This window comes from Pseudophryne corroboree, chromosome 3 (assembly GCF_028390025.1).
Source record: "Pseudophryne corroboree isolate aPseCor3 chromosome 3, aPseCor3.hap2, whole genome shotgun sequence".
NCBI classification, from domain to species: domain Eukaryota; kingdom Metazoa; phylum Chordata; class Amphibia; order Anura; family Myobatrachidae; genus Pseudophryne; species Pseudophryne corroboree.
The window spans coordinates 493,919,768-493,938,615 of NC_086446.1; the positions used below are offsets into that span (position 1 = coordinate 493,919,768).

An 18,848-nucleotide genomic window follows, 5' to 3' on the forward strand; every position below is an offset into this window, starting at 1 on the left:
TTTCTGCCCCGTGACAGAGGGAGAGGAAAAAGGCTGCAGAAATCAGCCAGTTCCCAGGAACAGAAGCCCTCTCCCGCCTCTGCCAAGCCCTCAGTATGACGCTGGGGCTTTACAAGCAGAATCAGGCACGGTGGGGGCCCGTCTCAATGAATTTCAGCGCGCAGTGGGCTCACTTGCAAGTAGACCCCTGGATCCTTCAGGTGATATCTCAGGGGTACAAATTGGAATTCGAGACGTCTCCCCCTCGCCGTTTCCTAAAGTCGGCTTTACCGATGTCTCCTTCTGACAGGGAGGCAGTTTTGGAAGCCATTCACAAGCTGTATTCCCAGCAGGTGATAATCAAGGTACCCCTCCTGCAACAGGGAACGGGGTATTATTCCACACTGTTGTGGTACCGAAGCCGGACGGCTCGGTGAGACCGATTCTAAATCTAAAATCTTGAACACTTACATACGGAGGTTCAAATTCAAGATTGAGTCACTCAGAGCAGTGATTGCGAACCTGGAAGAAGGGGACTACATGATGTCTCGGGACATCAAGGATGCTTACCTTCATGTCCCAATTTACCCTTCTCACCAAGGGTACCTCAGGTTTATGGTACAGAACTGTCACTATCAGTTTCAGACGCTGTCGTATGGATGGTCCACGGCACCCCGGGTCTTTACCAAGGTAATGGCCGAAATGATGATACTCCTTCGAAGGAAGGGAATTTTAGTTATCCCTTACTTGGACGATTCCCTGATAAGGGTAAGATCCAGGGAACAGTTGGAGGTCGGTGTAGCACTATCTCAGGTAGTGTTGCGGCAGCACGATTGGATTCTCAATATTCCAAAATCGCAGCTGATTCCGACGACTCGTCTTCTGTTCCTAGGGATGATCCTGGACACAGTACAGAAAAAGGTGTTTCTCCCGGAGGAGAAAGTCAGGGAGTTATCCGAGCTAGTCGGGAACCTCCTATAACCGAGCCAAGTCTCAGTACATCAATGAAATGGTTCTGGGAAAAATGGTGGCTTCCTACGAAGCAATCCCATTCGGCAGATTCCACGCGAGAACTTTCCAGTGGGACCTGCTGGACAAATGGTCCGGGTCGCATCTTCAGATGCATCAGCGGATAACCCTGTCACCAAGCACAAGGGTGTCTCTCCTGTGGTGGTTGCAGAGTGCTCATCTTCTAGAGGGCCGCACATTCAGGACTGGGTCCTGGTGACCACGGATGCCAGCCTGCGAGGCTGGGGAGCAGTCACACAGGGAAGGAATTTCCAGAGCTTATGGTCAAGCCTGGAGACATCACTTCACATAAATATCCTGAAGCTAAGGGCCATTTACAATGCTCTAAGCTCAGCAAGACCTCTGCTTCAAGGTCACCCGGAGTTGATCCATTCGGACAACATCACGGCAGTCACCCACGTAAACAGACAGGGTGACACAAGAAGCAGGGGGGCAATGGCAGAAGCTGCAAGGATTCTTCGCTGGGCGGAAAATCATGTGATAGCACTGTCAGCAGTATTCATTCCGGGAGTGGACAACTGGGAAGCAGACTTCCTCAGCAGACACGACCTCCACCCGGGAGAGTGGGGACTTCACCCAGAAGTCTTCCACATGTTTATAAAACTCGACAAGTATTGCGCCAGGTCAAGGGACCCTCAGGCAATAGCTGTGGACGCTCTGGTAACACAGTGGGTGTACCAGTCAGTGTATGTGTTCCCTCCTCTGCCTCTCATACCCAAGGTACTGAGAATTATAAGATGGAGAGGAGTAAGCACTATATTCGTGGCTCCGGATTGGCCAAGAAGGACTTGGTAACCGGAACTTCAAGAGATGCTCACGGAGGATCCGTGGCCTCTACCTCTAAGAAGGGACCTGCTCCAGCAAGGACCCTGTCTGTTCCAAGACTTACCGCGGCTGCGTTTGACGGCATGGCGGTTGAACGCCGGATCCTGAAGGAGAAAGGCATTCCGGATGAAGTCATTCCTATCCTGATCAAAGCCAGGAAAGATATAACCGCAAAACATTATCACCGCATTTGGCGAAAATATGTTGCGTGGTGCGAGGCCAGTAAGGCCCCGACGGAGGAATTTTTCAACTAGGTTGATTCCTACATTTCCTGCAAACAGGAGTGTCTATGGGCCTGAAATGGGAGTCCATTAAGGTTCAAATTTCGGCCCTGTCAATTTTCTTCCAAAAAGAACTAGCTTCAGTCCCTGAAGTTCAGACGTTTGTGAAAGGGGTACTGTATATACAGCCTCCTTTTGTGCCTCCAGTGGCACCTTGGGATCTAAATGTAGTTTTTCGGTTCCAAAAGTCACATTGGTTTGAACCACTTAAATATGTGGAGTTAAAATATCTCACATGGAAAGTGGTCATGCTGTTGGCCCTGGCCTGGGCCAGGTGCGTGTCAGAATTGGCGGCTTTATCCTGTAAAAGCCCTCATCTGATTTTCCATTCGGACAGGGCGGAATTGAGGACTTGTCCTCAGTTTCTCCCTAAGGTGGTTTTCAGCGTTTCACCTGAATAAACCTATTGTGGTGCCTGCGGCTACTAGGGACTTGGAGGACTCCAAGTTGCTAGACGTTGTCAGTGCCCTGGAAATATAGGTTTCCAGGACGGCTGGAGTCAGAAAATCTGACTCGTTGTTTATTCTGTATGCACCCAACAAGCTGGGTGCTCCTGTTTCTAAGCAGACTATTGCTCGTTGGATTTGTAGTACAATTCAGCTTGCACATTCTGTGGCAGGCCTGCCACAGCCAAAATCTGTAAAAGCCCATTCCACAAGGAAGGTGGGCTCATCTTGGGCGGCTGCCCGAGGGGTCTCGGCTTTACAACTTTGCCGAGCAGCTACTTGGTCAGGAGCAAATACGTTTGTAAAATTCTACAAATTTGATACCCTGGCTGAGGAGGGCCTGGAGTTCTCTCATTTGGTGCTGCAGAGTCATCCGCACTCTCCCGCCCGTTTGGGAGCTTTGGTATAATCCCCATGGTCCTTACGGAGTCCCCAGCATCCACTTAGGACGTTAGAGAAAATAAGAATTTACTTACCGATAATTCTATTTCTCGTAGTCCGTAGTGGATGCTGGGCGCCCATCCCAAGTGCGGATTGTCTACAATACTGGTACATAGTTATTGTTACCAAAAAATCGGGTTATTGCTGTAGTGAGCCATCTTTTCTAGAGGCTCCTCTGTTATCATGCTGTTAACTGGGTTTAGATCACAAGTTATATGGTGTGATTGGTGTGGCTGGTATGAGTCTTACCCGGGATTCAAAATCCTTCCTTATTGTGTACGCTCGTCCGGGCACAGTATCCTAACTGAGGCTTGGAGGAGGGTCATAGGGGGAGGAGCCAGTGCACACCAGGTAGTTTTAAAGCTTTACTTTTGTGCCCAGTCTCCTGCGGAGCCGCTATTCCCCATGGTCCTTACGGAGTCCCCAGCATCCACTACGGACTACGAGAAATAGAATTATCGGTAAGTAAATTCTTATTATTTCCTTTATACTGTACATAAGGTAGTGCAAAGTGACCCACAATAAAATACAGTAAACAAGTATAATACAATACACAACAGGTAAACATATACATAAATACATAGCCTATTTATAAACATTACTATAACACCACAGGCTATATAGGGCAAATATCAAAGGTGAGGGTAGAGCAACTTACTGTAGCTTGACGGAATAAGCAGTAGTGAGGGAGTTAATTCAATAATCAATAAACCTGTGTACGAAATTATGGCGTGCGTCAGAGTTGCTGAAGAGGAACAGGAGACAAGGGAGTTAAGCAATGGTGACATGAGCAGTGCTAAGGGAAGAACAAGATGGTAGAGGGCCCTGCCTGTAAGTGCTCAATAAAGGAAATGTGCGTGGTTTTATACTATGACCACTGTATAAACACATTTAAGGTTATAATTTAACATGATGAACATTTTCTAATACTATCCATTATTGGCACAGGCTCAAAACTACTTAAACCCAGAAGACCTGATGAAGGGAGAAGCGGAGGAAAGTGTGGCCCGAGTGCGGGATGTCCTCTCCACCTTACAGTTTCTCATACACACATTTGAGTATAGTAGGGAAAAACTGCCAAGCTATTTCAAGAATGGGATAGAAGTGAAAACTTGGGACTTTCCACCTGTGCTCATCTTTGCTAGGTTGGAATGCTTCATAAAGAGACTGGAAGCCATAGAGGTGAGTAATGCATTCCATCGGATGACCCATTTCTATGATCTGCTCAAGTTTCTCATTCTAGAAATACAAATCTGTGCCGGAAAATAAACAGTACCACTTAAACTAAGATAAAATCTGATAGTTACAAATGATGTTGCCTAATGAAAATCATTTATACTGGGCACTACATCTTTATGAAGGGTGTACTACGTTATGCCTGCTGTTGGGATCCCGCCGCCTGGCATACCGGCGCCGGGATCCCGACCGCCGGCATGCTGGCAGCCTGGTGTGCGCAAAAGAGTCCCTTGCGGGCTCCCTGCGCTCGCCACCCTGCGGGCTATTTATTCTCCCTCCAGGGGTGTCGTGGATCCCCCAAGAGGGAGAATAGTTGCCGGTATGCCGGCTGTCGGGATTCCGGCGCCGGTATGCTGAGTGCCAGGATCCTGACAGCCGGCATATCAAATGCCTCCCCTTACTGAAATAACACCTACCATAATACTAGCAATTAGAATTTTTCTTTAAATTGCATCTCAAAACTTTTTGTTCTCTTATGAACTAATAATTAGATTGTAAGCTCTGTTGTCATTAAAACTGAGTCTAAAGATTCTGGGTAAGCGCTGTGTAAAAATGACTGCACTGTAGAATACAAATTTCAAATAATTACGCAATATTTTTTATATTGTGGCAAACATAATAATAAATTATGCCCACACAGGTACTGCAGTTTATTAATATGCCAGGATGTTTACAGTCAGCACAAGTCGCTGGTTCCAGCCATCACACCACCAAAAAGTATTTTCTCAATTCTGATACTGACTAGACACTTGTCACCTCTCTAGTTACTGGCCAACTAAAGGGGCTTACACACTGGGCGATATCTTAAAAGATATGAACGATATCACTCATAAATGAACGATAAATGGTTCATATCTTTCAGTTTGGATGCATCAACGATACGCATGCCCGCAATCGCTCATCGTTGATCGCTCATTGTTGATACATGCCAGTCAATGTGGACGATATAGATGTATGTACTCTCATATCGTCCAAATTGACCATCGATATCGTCCAGTGTGTAGGTAAAATCGACCATCGATAATATTGTTGGTCGATAAATATTTGATGGTTGAAAACATCGCCCAGTGTGGAGGCCCCTTTACTCTGCACCCAACACAAGACAATCTACTTATACCGCCTCCCATACACTCACTAGCTAATTAGTCACACCCACGTGATCCACCTGTGTAGCTGTGCTGTATGTGCACGTATATGTGAGGAATAAACCCTGCCTTTAACATAAGTCTGCTTAGGCTTACCATGTCTCCCTTTAAACCAGGCTGGCTGATTTCAAGCCTGCATTTCACCTGGTTTTAATCAGCTAGAGAACCTGTGCAATTCATAAGTGTCCCGGTTTAAAGGAGTAGTATGGTAAACCTATGTCTTACTCCCACAGAAAGCATTAGTCACTTTCATAAGAGACTGGGACAAACTACCTTGTTTGTCACAATATTTTCTTTTCAATTATTCTTACATTATATGGAAGAATATGAAAAAGTTGCTGGTGCCCTTGGTGACAGGTGAAAGCTTTGCATTACGAGAGCTGTCACCGCTTGTTGGTGTTAGAAAATGGAAGACTGGCTGCCTCTGTAATTGAATGGACAAATCTACATTTTGTACTTTTTTTTTTTTTTTCCTTATAGGGCGTTTACAGACTGATGCCATTAACTATCTATCCCTTGTAATATACAGTCAATAGGTACATAAAGTATATTGGTGAACAGATCTAATTAGCAGTTTGATATGGTATAGATCTTAAGCTTACAAAGTTAGGCCCCCTCGATCAGTGTTTCCCAACCTCGGTACTTAAGGCACAGTCCAGGTTTTAGTGATATCCATGCTTGCAGATGTTAAATAACAATAACTGAGGTACTTTTTAGGTCACCTCTGCTCAAGAATGGCTGTCCTTGAAACCTGGACTGTTAGTATCACTTGAGGACCATGGTTGGTCCATCCATTACAATTCATCCTGCAGGGTTTTTCTTTTCCACCGAAAAAGTCTACAGCTTCCCTTTAAATTCAATAAGTTTTTATTGGTTTTTATATTGAGTTAACATTTAAACGTTGCCAAGGGCAAGACATAACAAACATACATCCTAAAAATTAAAAAAATTAAACAAAAAAAAAAAGAGTCAATAAATCCAACAACAGGCTTACGGTAATACATAGATAGCATATTGTGACATGATGTTACGTATCCCAGTCAAAGTCATATATCAACAGAGCAGTGATGACCCAGAATTACTATATAATTTACACACATCATATTATACTTTGCCACGGTATCATCATTCCTTTGAACCCGGCCGACTACGGGCCACTCACCCCATAGATCACTCCAAGAAAACACCCACACCCGTTAAATAAATAAGTCTAGGGCTCAGCAGTACTTATCCGTGAAGCGAAATAGCGAGAGCTCATCCACTTTCCCCATATAGCAAAAAACTTTTTTTCCGCATTCCTGGCCAGATATACAAATTTTTCATGCATGACAGAGGTATTAACCAGGGAAATCCAGGATTGTGGTGTTGGGGCTTCATTAGCCATCCACAGTCTGGCTATGCAAACCTTGGCCAAAGCACAAAGGCTTACCACATAGCGTCGACCGGGCGGATCTTGAACCTCCTCATCTATAGTTGCTAATATACAGGAGATAGGTGTAAGTACAGTAGATGGGATACCTGTATCAACTATAGCCCGCATAACCTCCTCCCAAAAAGTCGACACCGAGGGACATAGCCATATCATATGCCAAAAGTCTGCTCCCAGACTGCCACATTTGGGACATTTTGAACTGTGGGATCCCCCTGTATGCGACAGTCTCAGAGGGGTCATATATACCCTGTGTAGCACAAACAGCTGAATTTGTTGATATCGGACAGAAGATGTTGAAAGCCTGCACGATCCCAGCGCACCCTCCCATATGTCATCCGACATGGGACCTAGATCAGACTCCCATTTGGTCTTGAGGGAGATAAGGGGGTCTATATGATGCATTTGAAGTAAACGGCCATATATTTTGGAGACTATATGTCCGGATCCCACTGTCTGCAACAGCAATTTGACCGGAGAATCAGTAAGCGCCGGCGGGCCATCGGGGAATTGGGCAGACATAGCATGCCGTAATTGGAGGAAACGAAAAAAATGTGCAGAGGGGACGTTAAATTCCTGTTGAAGCTGCTGGAAGGATCTAAAAATCCTGTCAGTGTATAAGTGTCCCAGTGAAATTACTCCCCATGGTTCCCACACCTCCCTGACTTGAAGCTGACACAGCTCCGACAATCCATATTTATTGTCCAGCGGAGTGTCAGGGTCAGTGCCCTGTCCTTGCAATATCCGGTGCGCCAGCTTCCAAACAGTAATATATTGTTTAATGAGTGGTAGTGCCGACATTTTGACGCTTCCACAGAGAAGCAGTCTCAATGGGGAACCACCCGGGTACTCCTGCATTACCAATTGTGAGTGCAGACTTGAAATGTCCGAATCATTAACCCATTCCCAGAGATGTGCTAATTGTGCTGCAAAGTAATAAAAACGGAAGTTGGGGAGTGCCAAACCCCCTGAGGTTTTGGACCTGGTCAAAGTATTAAGATTCAACCGTGCCCGTTTACTAGCCCAAACCAAAGAAGACAGCAAGCCATCTATTTGTTTGAAAGTCTTCTGAGGGATGTATACTGGGGATTGTTGTAGAATGTAGAGAAGTTTGGGCTGAAAAACCATTTTCACCATGTTAACCCTCCCTGTAACTGTTAGGGGCAATTTCCCCCAGACCTTCACTTTATTGCGAAGATAAGATATTTGCGGTATAACATTGAGGGAAGTAAATTTATGAGGGTCGTTGGATACCCAAATGCCCAGGTATTTAAAGGAATTCACCCATCTTAGTGGGAGAGCAACCAATGGGGAGGCAGGAACCTCGCCCTGAAGCGGGATAATGGAGGATTTCTCCCAATTAACCAGAGCCCGGAGTAGCGTCCGAACTTATTAATAATATCTAAAATCTTAGGCATAGACTCAGCATAGCGATCTACAAATAACAGGATGTCATCGGCATATAGAGCTATTTTCTCCTCCCTGGTGCCCACTTTATAACCAAAAATCTCAGTGTTCGCCCGCAGAAGACATGCGAGGGGTTCAATGGCCATTGCAAACAGGGTAGGGGACAATGGGCACCCCTGACGAGTACCTCTAGACAAAGGAAAGGAATGTGATACAAAGCCATTCACCGCCACCCTAGCCAGGGGAGAGGAGTACATCAACCGGACAAACTTGATAAAGTTAGGACCTATACCAAATTTGCGCATGGTACTCCACAAATATTCCCACTCCACGGAATCAAAGGCCTTAGCGGCATCCAATGATACTACTATGGATGAGGGTGCCTCACGGGAGACCTGTAGATGGGTAAATAAACGTCTAAGATTAATGGATGTTGATTTATTGGGCATAAACCCCGTCTGATCTGGGTGTATGAGCTGTGTAATGACCTGATTTAGTCTGCATGCCAGGACTTTAGCCAGAATTTTAATGTCGGTTGGGAGAAGGGAAATAGGTCCATAAGAATCAACCTTCCTATGATCCTTATCGGGCTTCGGAAGGACAATAATCAATGCCTCCGCCATAGACAATGGGAGGGATTCCTGTGTGAATATCTGACTATACAGCTCCAGTAATTGGGGGACAAAAAAATCTAAATGACGTTTATAGAGCTCAGACGGTATGCCGTCTAGCCCCGAAGCCTTCCCATTGGGAGCAGCATTGATAGCAGCCACAATCTCCTCTGGCGAGATAGGTGCCTCGAGGAAGTCATGCGCCTCAGGGGTCAGCAGGGGGAGTTGTATAGACTGTAAATATTCATCTAATTGCATCTGGGTACAGTCCATTTTAGAGCTATATAATCGCCTATAGTATGACACAAATTCCGACGCAATCTGTGGGGTCTGCAATAAAGTGGTACCGTCTGAGGCCTCAATCTCAACCACGGTATTAGAGGATCTCTCACCTCCTGCCAGGGAGGCTAAATACGATCCCGGCCTATCCCCTGAGGCATAAAAGGCATGAGAGGAGAAAAGGAGTCTATGCTGAGTCTTTTCCATTAGATATTCCCTCCATTCCCCTTGGGCTGACAACCATGCAGATTTTGAACTATCCAAACAGTCCCGTAAATATTGTGCTTCTGCAGCAACACTTAGGGTCTCTAGTTCGGACTCCCGGTGCCTAAAAAAGGATTTTAAGTTAGCCACTCGTTTAATTAGGGTTCCCCGCAGAAAGGCCTTAAACGCATCCCATAAATTAGAGATAGGCTGCCCAGCCTTGTTTATCTCGAAAAATTCCCGCCATGCAGCCACCAGATCGGATCCATCACCCATATGTACGAGCCAGAATGGATTAAACTTCCACACTGCCTGGCCTCTAGAACAATTAAAATCCAAGGTCAATGTTAAAGGGGAGTGATCCGATATCCCCCTAGTCTCATATTTGCTATCCCGAACCTTAGGAATCAGATCGCTCGAGAGAAGTGCCAGGTCAATCCTAGAGAACGAGGAGTGGGAATGTGAGAAACATGAATATTTTTTAACAGATGGATGTCTCAGTCTCCAGGGATCGACCAGGCCCAGCCCCGACACAACATCAGCAAAACCATTTCTACCAGAATGTGGACCAGAGGGGTTAGTAGAGAATCTATCCATCGCTTTATCTAATACATTGTTGAAATCCCCCATACAAATCACAGGTATTCCCGGTGACAAGGCCATAAACCCTGCAACTTTTTTCAGGACATCGGAGGAGTACGGGGGAGGCACATACACGGACAATAAAAGCAGAGGGTTACAGTGGATCCTACACTTTAAAAACACGTATCTCCCCCATGGGTCCGTTTGTACTGACTCCAGCACAAATGGAACAGTCTTCCTTACAAGGACAGAGACCCCCCGAGAAGCAGAGGTGTGTGTAGAATGGAATGCCCACCCTACCCAAGGTCTCTTAATGGCTAGGGTCTTGCTGCCCACCAGGTGGGTCTCCATAAGACATATCACATCAGCGGCATATTGCTTAATTTGTCTAAGCACCAGAGATCGCTTAATCCTGTCATTGAGACCCCGCACATTCCATGACAGCAACTTAAGTCCAACCATGAGGGGTCGTAGTAACAATAATAGAGGCTACAGCCCGCAGCCAGCAAGATCCACCCTCGCGGCATGCAAGTACAAGGCACCACCGCTCAATGAATAGATTCGTAAGCCACACATACACAACCTCCCAACATTCATATAAAAACCAACCGTAGCCTTTAACTTCCCCCCTCCCCCCACCCTGTACACTACTCCCAACCTGCAGCATACTTGGATCCCCTAACAGAACACAGACTCAGACCCAGAGCTCACAACAAGTTACACTCTGGGTGGAGCCAAGAATATAATGGCCCTGAGAAAAGAGAAACAAAACACAGACAAAACATCCCCAGCCATTAGACTAAATCACCCCTAGAAGGTAGAACAAGGGGCGAAACATACAATGTCTCCCCCCGGGACTTAAGAACAAATTACTATCGGATATACTTGGACCACAGATATATCGCTCCTCCTCCCCAGCCCTCTCAACCCCCGCATCCCAGCAATATGAGTATAGTTGGCTTTTCAGGTGAACAATTAACCCCCCCACCACCCCCACATCCTCAAGAAGCAGCACTTAGGTAGTTAAACATTTTCCTCATCCTGCATTTCCCTAATAAATCTACAGATCTTATTCTGTACAGGAAATCTCTTGCAACTCCCGCCGGGAAGCATCTATCCAGCCAGACCATCGCTTCTCTGGGAGCCGCAAAAAATTTGGTTTCACCATCCGCGACCACCCGTAATCGTGATGGAAAGAGCATGGCGTATGGCAGATCCAGTTCCCGGAGTCTCCTCTTGATCGGCAGAAATTGAGCCCTTTCTTTCTGCACCTCCACCGCAAAGTCTGGGAAGACCGATATTGGCGACCCGTTCCATTTCAGGGGGCCTTTCGTGCGAGCAAGCTTCAGAACATTGTCCCGGTCGCGGAAGTGGAGGAACTTGGCAATGAGGGTACGAGGCGGAGCCCCCGGAGGCAATGGGCGCATCGGAACTCTGTGAGCTCGTTCTATGGTGAAGTGAGGCGAGAATTCATCGGACCCAAATGCCTTCCGAAGCCATGTTTCCAGAAATTCTTCAGGAGATGAGCCTTCCTCTTTCTCGGGCAACCCGATGAAACGGACATTATTGCGACGTAGGCGTCCCTCCATATCCGTTAGTTTTTTGTGCACATCAGTCATCTGAGACTCCAAAGTATCAGTGCGCCGCCCCAGCGGGCCGACAGTATCCTCGACATTGGAGATACGGGTTTCGGCCTCACCCACCCTCTCCCTCACCCGTTGAAGGTCTTGATGGATAATGGAGAGGTCGGACTGCACCTGCCCAATTTTATCAGCCAAGCGGGCCTCACTAGCTGTCACGGCATCCAACACTCTTTGTAATGCAGCATCGGGTGGTTCAGATGAGGCGGAGCTGTATGCAGGAGAGGGGGGCGAAGTCTCAGCTTGCGTAGTTTCCCTCCTTTGTTGTTGTGGACCGGGATTGCGGACAAACTTCTCCATTGCGCCCGCCGCCGCATTTTGTTGGCGGCCTTTCACCATTTTGGATAGCACAGTGCCGCCGCACTCGATCAGTTTTATATCAAAGCAACACAGGCAGAGAGAGGAGGCGCAGGCACTAGCACTCTGTGGGAGGGCCAAAAAGCGCGGGACAAATATATATATATAGAAGGACCAGTGTTCTCGGTAGTGTCGGTGAGTGCCGACACAGTGAATTAAGCGTTGTGGACTGAATCAGGGAGTTAGGCAACTTCACATCTGAACAGACGGCGCCCCCTTGAGGCAGAGCAATGCAAGTCTCTCAATGATCCTGGGCCCGGCAGGTGAGCTCAGATCCTGTAATTATATCAATATACAGGGAGTATATATGTGCTCTATCCAGGACAGAGGGGGGGGGGGGGGGGAAGAGAGGGTAGCAGTTTCAGCCATATCACCCAACAAGGGCACCCCCAGCAGCAGGATGATAAACCTTTGCAGCTTCTTAATACAGGCAGCATTTATATTTGTGGACTGGCAGAGGCCGTAGAGCGGTCCACGTGGCAGCAAGGTCGGGCACCGCAGGCCTTGCAGAGCACCCCCCAGAGTTCACCTCAGGCGGCCCACACAGCAAACGGAGCGGAGTGCCGTGCGTCCGTCCGCTCTCCGTGCATCCGCCCGCAGCGGCTGTGACAGGCGGCGGTCAAAGGGGACGGAGCCGACTTCCGGGTAGTGAGGGAGCGCGGGTCTGCGGCGTCACAGGCGGCTTCCAGCTCTCACCAGGCCGCACGCAGGATGGCTTCTAAACGGCCGGGGAGGCAGAGGAATCAGTTCAGGGCACTCCAGGGGGGGCACCAGCTATTCACCCAGCCCCAGTCCACGGATCAGTCCCCAGGGGAGACGCAGGATATAGTTAGAGGATGTAGTGGCTGGAGAGTTACACAAAGTGTGTGTTACTCCATGCACGTCCTGGCCACGCCCCCCTACAGCTTCCCTTTAAATGGCATTTGTGAACAGCTACTCATTAAGGGCAAATTTAATAAAATGTAACACAACATAAAGACAAACTTGATAAATATATTGTCTATTTCTTATACAGATGTGTCCTCATACATCTAGCCTCAATAAGCAATGCACTGCGAGATGCCTGGCATGAGTGAGCCGGCAGTTCCCAGGCAGCTCAGCTAACGATGAGCATATTTTTTGTCAAAAATGTGTCTTATTTGCATCGCTATGTGAATAGGGTGCAAAGCAGATATGCTGCATGCCTATACTCTGTGTGCAACTACAGCTGTATCTGGCTGCATACGGAATGCTATGTTATAGTAGCAGTTTGTATGCAGATACAGCCGCAGTCTCACACAGAATATAGGCATGCCGTATATCATTTTAATCAGCAGAGTCTGCTTGTTCGTCTTATTCGTATACCAATGCGAGTAAGACACATTTTCAGGGAAAAAATACCCTGTATTAGATAACGCACTCATGACTAGGCGCAACTAGAAGAGCTGTTTAACATGACAGCAGCAAGGAGGTTGGAGGACACATTTGTAGGAACATTTTGATATTTAGTTTTGATTGTCCTTTCATTTGATGTAGAACTAAACAGAATATAGCTAGCATTTTGTCTGAAGCAAATACCCTGCATTAGCTTTTTTAAAACCACTGCAGAGAACATAATGAAGATTGAAGTCCTCTCTGCATGTAACCCTTTCTCTGCCAGAGCCACTCATAATAGTGTGTCTTAGAGGCTGAATTAATGCACCTTAAATCCAGTCTGCTGCAGAGACATAATTACATTCCAAAGAGGGATATTTTTGTTGCTGTGAAGCAATAAAGTAGGATTACAAATGATCCCTCAGCATGTTGTCTTACTTTCACGAATTAGAGGAAGATGCTGCAGAAACAGAGCTTTTTTTATATTTTTACTATAGCATTTAGCTGAAATTTCTAATAATTAGTGTTTACATCTTATGTATCAGCATCTTGCCACAGAGATAATAAACAACAATAGTAGTCATGTAGGGCCTAATTCAGACCTGATCGCTGCTGTGCGTTTTCGCTCAGCGGGCGATCAAGTCAGAACTGTGCCGGCGCCGCAGTGCTCCGGCGCATGCCAGAGATTCTGTGAGCATCTCAGCCCAGCGATCGCCTCTGCCTGATTGACAGGCAGAGGTGTTTGCTGGGCGGGAGAGGACGGGCCGGCGGCGTTGGCCCGTCGTTTTGTGGGCGCGGTCTGGGCAACACAAGCGTGCCCAGACCATGCGGGAGGCGGACCGCCGCTGCTGCATGATGTCACACGCAGCCGCTGCGACCCGGAAAGTGATGGGTAGCTCCCTGCCAGTGCGCAGGAGCTGCGCAGGGTAGGTAGCTACTCTTCATGTACAAAAGCATTGCCGCCGTGCGATGCTTTTGTACCTGTGCGGCGGGGGGAGGGCCAGACATGCGGGGCGGACTAGCCCTGTGTATTTTTGCACGGCTACGATCAGGTCTGAATTAGGCCCATAGATTCATTTGCAGTAGAGCTGTGCTTCACTGAAGTACCAAAAAAAAGATAACGTTACTACTATAAATACATTTAAGGGCATATGTGTCAAAGGGGTGTGATATGGGAGCGCAGCGGTCAGGATACGATTGTTACATGACCGACACTCTAACAATTAGAATGCCGACAGGGAATGGGGTAATTTATTTACCCCTCCCTTGCCCCCTACCTTAACCCAACTAGGGTGGCGGCTAGGGCTTAGATAGTGGGGGTGGTGGCTAGGGCTAAAACTCGGGGGAAGGGGGGGGGGGGTTGGCTGTGGCTAGTGGCTAAACCTAAACCCCCCAACTCTCTAATGGCTAAAGCTAAACCCCCCAACGTACCCTATCCCAACCTCCGATACTTACCTTCAGGATGCCGGCAGTCGGCATTCCAGCATCCATATTCCAAATGGTGTCAGCACATGACCGCCGGCATCCCAACCGCTGAGATGCTGACCACATTCCGTATCAAAGCTTGGCGAGTGATGAAGTACCTACCAATCAGCTCCTGTCACTTTACAGGCTGTGTTTGAAAATTATTTAGGAGCTGATTGGTTGGTACTTTATCTGTCTCTAAGCTTTGATACCTATGCCCCAGGACTTTAAATACAAACATGGGTTTAGCCTTTTCATTCAGATGCAGCCAACTCTAAGTACAGGCGGAATTCCGCAGTTCTTTATGAATGTGCAAAGTATCTGCAATTGTAATTCTGGATCAGTTCCCAAATATCTGCTCTCAAGTAGGGATCTTGTTTAAATGTGTAATTAGGTATTCTTGAGAACACTTGCATATATTTTTTTATATTTTTATATTGCTTTAGAATTTAATGTTGCAGAAGGACTTTTTAAGGATTGCTTTCATGCTTTTTAAATTAGCTCCTTGATATCTTGTGCCTTAGATTTAATGAACTGTAAGTTTAACTTTCAATTATTAATGCTTTTAGAAGATTCTTTTATTAAGTGTTTTGTATTTTCTTGCCTATGTTTTCCTGCCTCACTGTAGCAGTAGTAGGGCTGCGGTGCACAGACTGCGCTTGTAGTTAAACTAATGGACATTACCAGGAACATTTTGCTCCCTTGGACGCACGGCAGTTGAATACAAAACTTTATCGATCTTGGTTCTGTCTTCTGTAACCCTTTACTGCCACTGTGAGGCAATGTGTTGTTGGTTTCAGCTACAGTGAAATGTTTTTGTTCGTTTGTTCATAAAAGTATGTTGTTTTTCATGTATTAATATTATACTGTAGGCGATCTCTCAGGATCCTTATTAGCAAATTCTCTCTGCAGCTGGTACTATGGAGGAGATTTATCAATCAGCTTCTAATGGGGGGTACACTCGGGGAGATGTGTGCTGAGCGATGTACAGTATCACAGACCTATCACTAGTCAGATTGCTTAGAAATTAAGCAAAAATCGCTGTGTGTACCCCCCCCTAACTGTCATTTTACAGGCTATGGGGCAGATGTATTAAGCCTGGAGAAGTGATAAAGCAGTGATAAGTTTGAAGGTGCTAATGCACAAGCCAATCAGCTCCTAACTGTCATTTTTCAAACCCGTAATGATTGGCTGGTGCGTTATCACCTTCCACTTATCACTTCTTTATCACTGCTTTATCACTTCTCCAGGCTTAATACATCTGCTCCTATGTTTGAAATTGTAATTAGGAGCTGATTGATTGGTATTTTATCTCTCTCCACTTTATCTCTCTCCTAGCTTTGATAACTCTCTCCCTAAATTTCCTCATATAGTTTTGTTCAAACTGATAAACATATTTTGCCTCCACAGGATTTATTAGTGACCGCCCTGGACATGATGAAACTGGATAAAATAGAGTTTGGAGGTATTAAAGGAAAAGTTTTAACTCAAACCGTGGCTGAGATGTACCAAGAGTTCCAGGACACTTATAAAGTGTTCTCTGAGAGAACGTACAACTGCCTGGATGTAGGGAATAAGGTAAGGAACACCGTCTATCTCCTCTTATGTTTAACCACTTGCCTGGCATGGTTGCATCAGATGCGACCAGTGGTGCAAGTAGAAAAAATGTCTTATTGGTACTGTGTGTGCGCGCCAAAGGCACTCGTGCTCCGAAAAATGGGTGTGGCCAAATGCCACATGGGGCGTGGCCAATGAAAATGGGGGCGTGGTACACATATGGGGGGGGGCAGTTACACTTATGATACCAATAGTGCCAGGTACACATATGCCCTCACAGTACCAGATACGCACCCACCGTGCCAGATATACTTCTACAGTGCCAGATGCACAAATGCCCCACGGAGCCAGATGCACAAATGCCCCTCGGAGCCAGATGCACAAATGCTCACGGAGCCAGATGCACAAATGCCCCACAGTGCTAGATACACAAATGCCCCCAGTAGTGTCATATATGCCCCCACAGTGCCAGATATGGCCCCACAGTGCCAGATACACGTGCCCCCACAGTGCCAGATACACATGCCCCCACAGTGCCAGATACACATGCCCCCACAGTGCCAGATACACATGCCCCCACAGTGCCAGATACACATGCCCCCAGATGGGTGTGGCCAAATGCCACATGGGGCGTGGCCAATGAAAATGGGGGCGTGGTACACATATGGGGGGGGGCAGTTACACTTATGATACCAATAGTGCCAGATACACATATGCCCTCACAGTGCCAGATACGCCCCCACCGTGCCAGATATACTTCTACAGTGTCAGATGCACAAATGCCCCACGGAGCCAGATGCACAAATGCCCCACGGAGCCAGATGCACAAATGCCCCACGGAGCCAGATGCACAAATGCTCACGAAGCCAGATGCACAAATGCCCCACGGTGCCAGATGCACAAATGCCCCACAGTGCTAGATACACAAATGCCCCCAGTAGTGCCATATATGCCCCCACAGTGCCAGATATGGCCCCACAGTGCCAGATACACATGCCCCCAGAGTGCCAGATACACATGCCCCCAGAGTGCCAGATACACCTCAGCAGTGCAACTCACCATTGTTGTTGCTGCTGCTGGCCTGCTGCTGAGGAGAGCACAGCACGTGCTCCTCCTGCCCTCAGTCTGGTCTCCTGTATATTAGAACTGGCGCCGGTGCGCAAGCCAATCAGGGCTCGTGGTCCGGTAGCAGTGGCTCCTGATTGGCTGCCGGTCCGCGAGCTCTGATTGGCTCACGAACCGGCTCAGTGCACACCGCTGCTGCTGCCAGACTCAGGGGACTCGGGCAGGCAGGAGAGGAGAGTCACATGCTGCGCTCTCCTCTCACCAACACCCGGTGTCTGCAAAGTGGCGGTATGGCGTACCTGCTGGGATTTTCTTACAGATACGCCATACCGCCATACTTGCAGCACTGGATGTGACCATGCCTGCAAGTGCTTTATCTGAACTGGTCGCACAGGATGCGACCACTCAGATAAACAGTGTTAGCAGCGGCAGGGAAGGGAAACTTCCTCCGCTGCTGCTCACAGAGGGACCATAAGGTCCCTCTGCCTCCCTGCACTCTCCCCTACTGATTGCCGTGCTGCCGATCCCTGCCCCTCCAGTGGCTGCAGACAATAGCAGCCGCTGGGGGGAGTGTAAATTAACCCTCCCAAAATGAAAGCCGCGATGGTTGCGAAGTTTCCGATGGTCATGATGTTTGATGATCGATGTTTGGTGGAGAGGGTTACAAAAAAAATAAAATTTTTTAAAATATAATCATTTTGGATAGGGTTAAATTCATGTTCTTCACCTAATTCACTCATAAAACCCCCCGACAATTACAGAGCGGTTTTTGGGGAAAAAAATTGTCAGTTAAGTGGTTAAATGGCTGTGTATCACTTGGATCATTCAAATAAAATATAGTCGTGAACAGCGATGGCTCCTTCCCTGCTTAGCCATGCGGTCTGGCTGCATTGTGCTGTCTTCTCCCCCCTGCCGTCTGGTGATTAGTGGCCGACGTCACAGGGAGGTGGAGCTTAAGTCTCATGGGAGATGGAGTCTAAATCTGGGGTGGAGCTTACATCTAGCGCTGCCAAGTACTACAGGCTGGCTTCTAGGGACTGCATCAGCAGCAGCCCCTAGAAGCCAGATATGGCTGCCATTATAGAAGGGGAGTGGCTTCCCATGGGAAGCTCTCTATGCTAATTGCAGTCCAGACTAGCGGTCCCAGGGGGGAAAAGCACCTGCCACTGCTAGACAGTCCCCGTGGGTGCACAGTACTTGGAGACCTATGGGTTTAAATATGCAGTCTCAGTCTTTGCTTTTGTATTAATGTGCAATTATTTATTTGTTTTCATTTTTAGTTTTGTTTATTGGATATAATATTTTGCAGCTCAGTAGCTGCCCCAGGTGCTATGCTGGGCCTCACTACAGTCCTACAATTTAGTGTAAACAGAACAGTCTTTGGAGGATGGGTTGTATGAGGTTTTCAATAAGCACACTAAAGGTGCTCACAAACTTGGCAATATTACAAACGATTTGGCTGTTTCCGATTCATTAAATCGACAGATCGTTCGTAGTAGTGCAAATCGTTCAGTGTCC

General features: G+C 47.2%; 1 protein-coding gene across 5 annotated transcripts in view; it reads left to right on the forward strand.

Moving 5' to 3' along the window:
• Positions 1 to 18,848, forward strand: part of DNAH9 (dynein axonemal heavy chain 9) — a 1,014,643-nt gene that overhangs the window by 239,313 nt on the left and 756,482 nt on the right. For all 5 annotated transcript variants that reach the window (XM_063960955.1, XM_063960958.1, XM_063960957.1 and 2 more), the window contains exons 7-8: positions 3,950 to 4,183; positions 16,119 to 16,286. In XM_063960955.1, the coding sequence (XP_063817025.1) occupies positions 3,950 to 4,183; positions 16,119 to 16,286 (402 nt within the window). The remainder of the gene's footprint in view (positions 1 to 3,949; positions 4,184 to 16,118; positions 16,287 to 18,848) is intronic.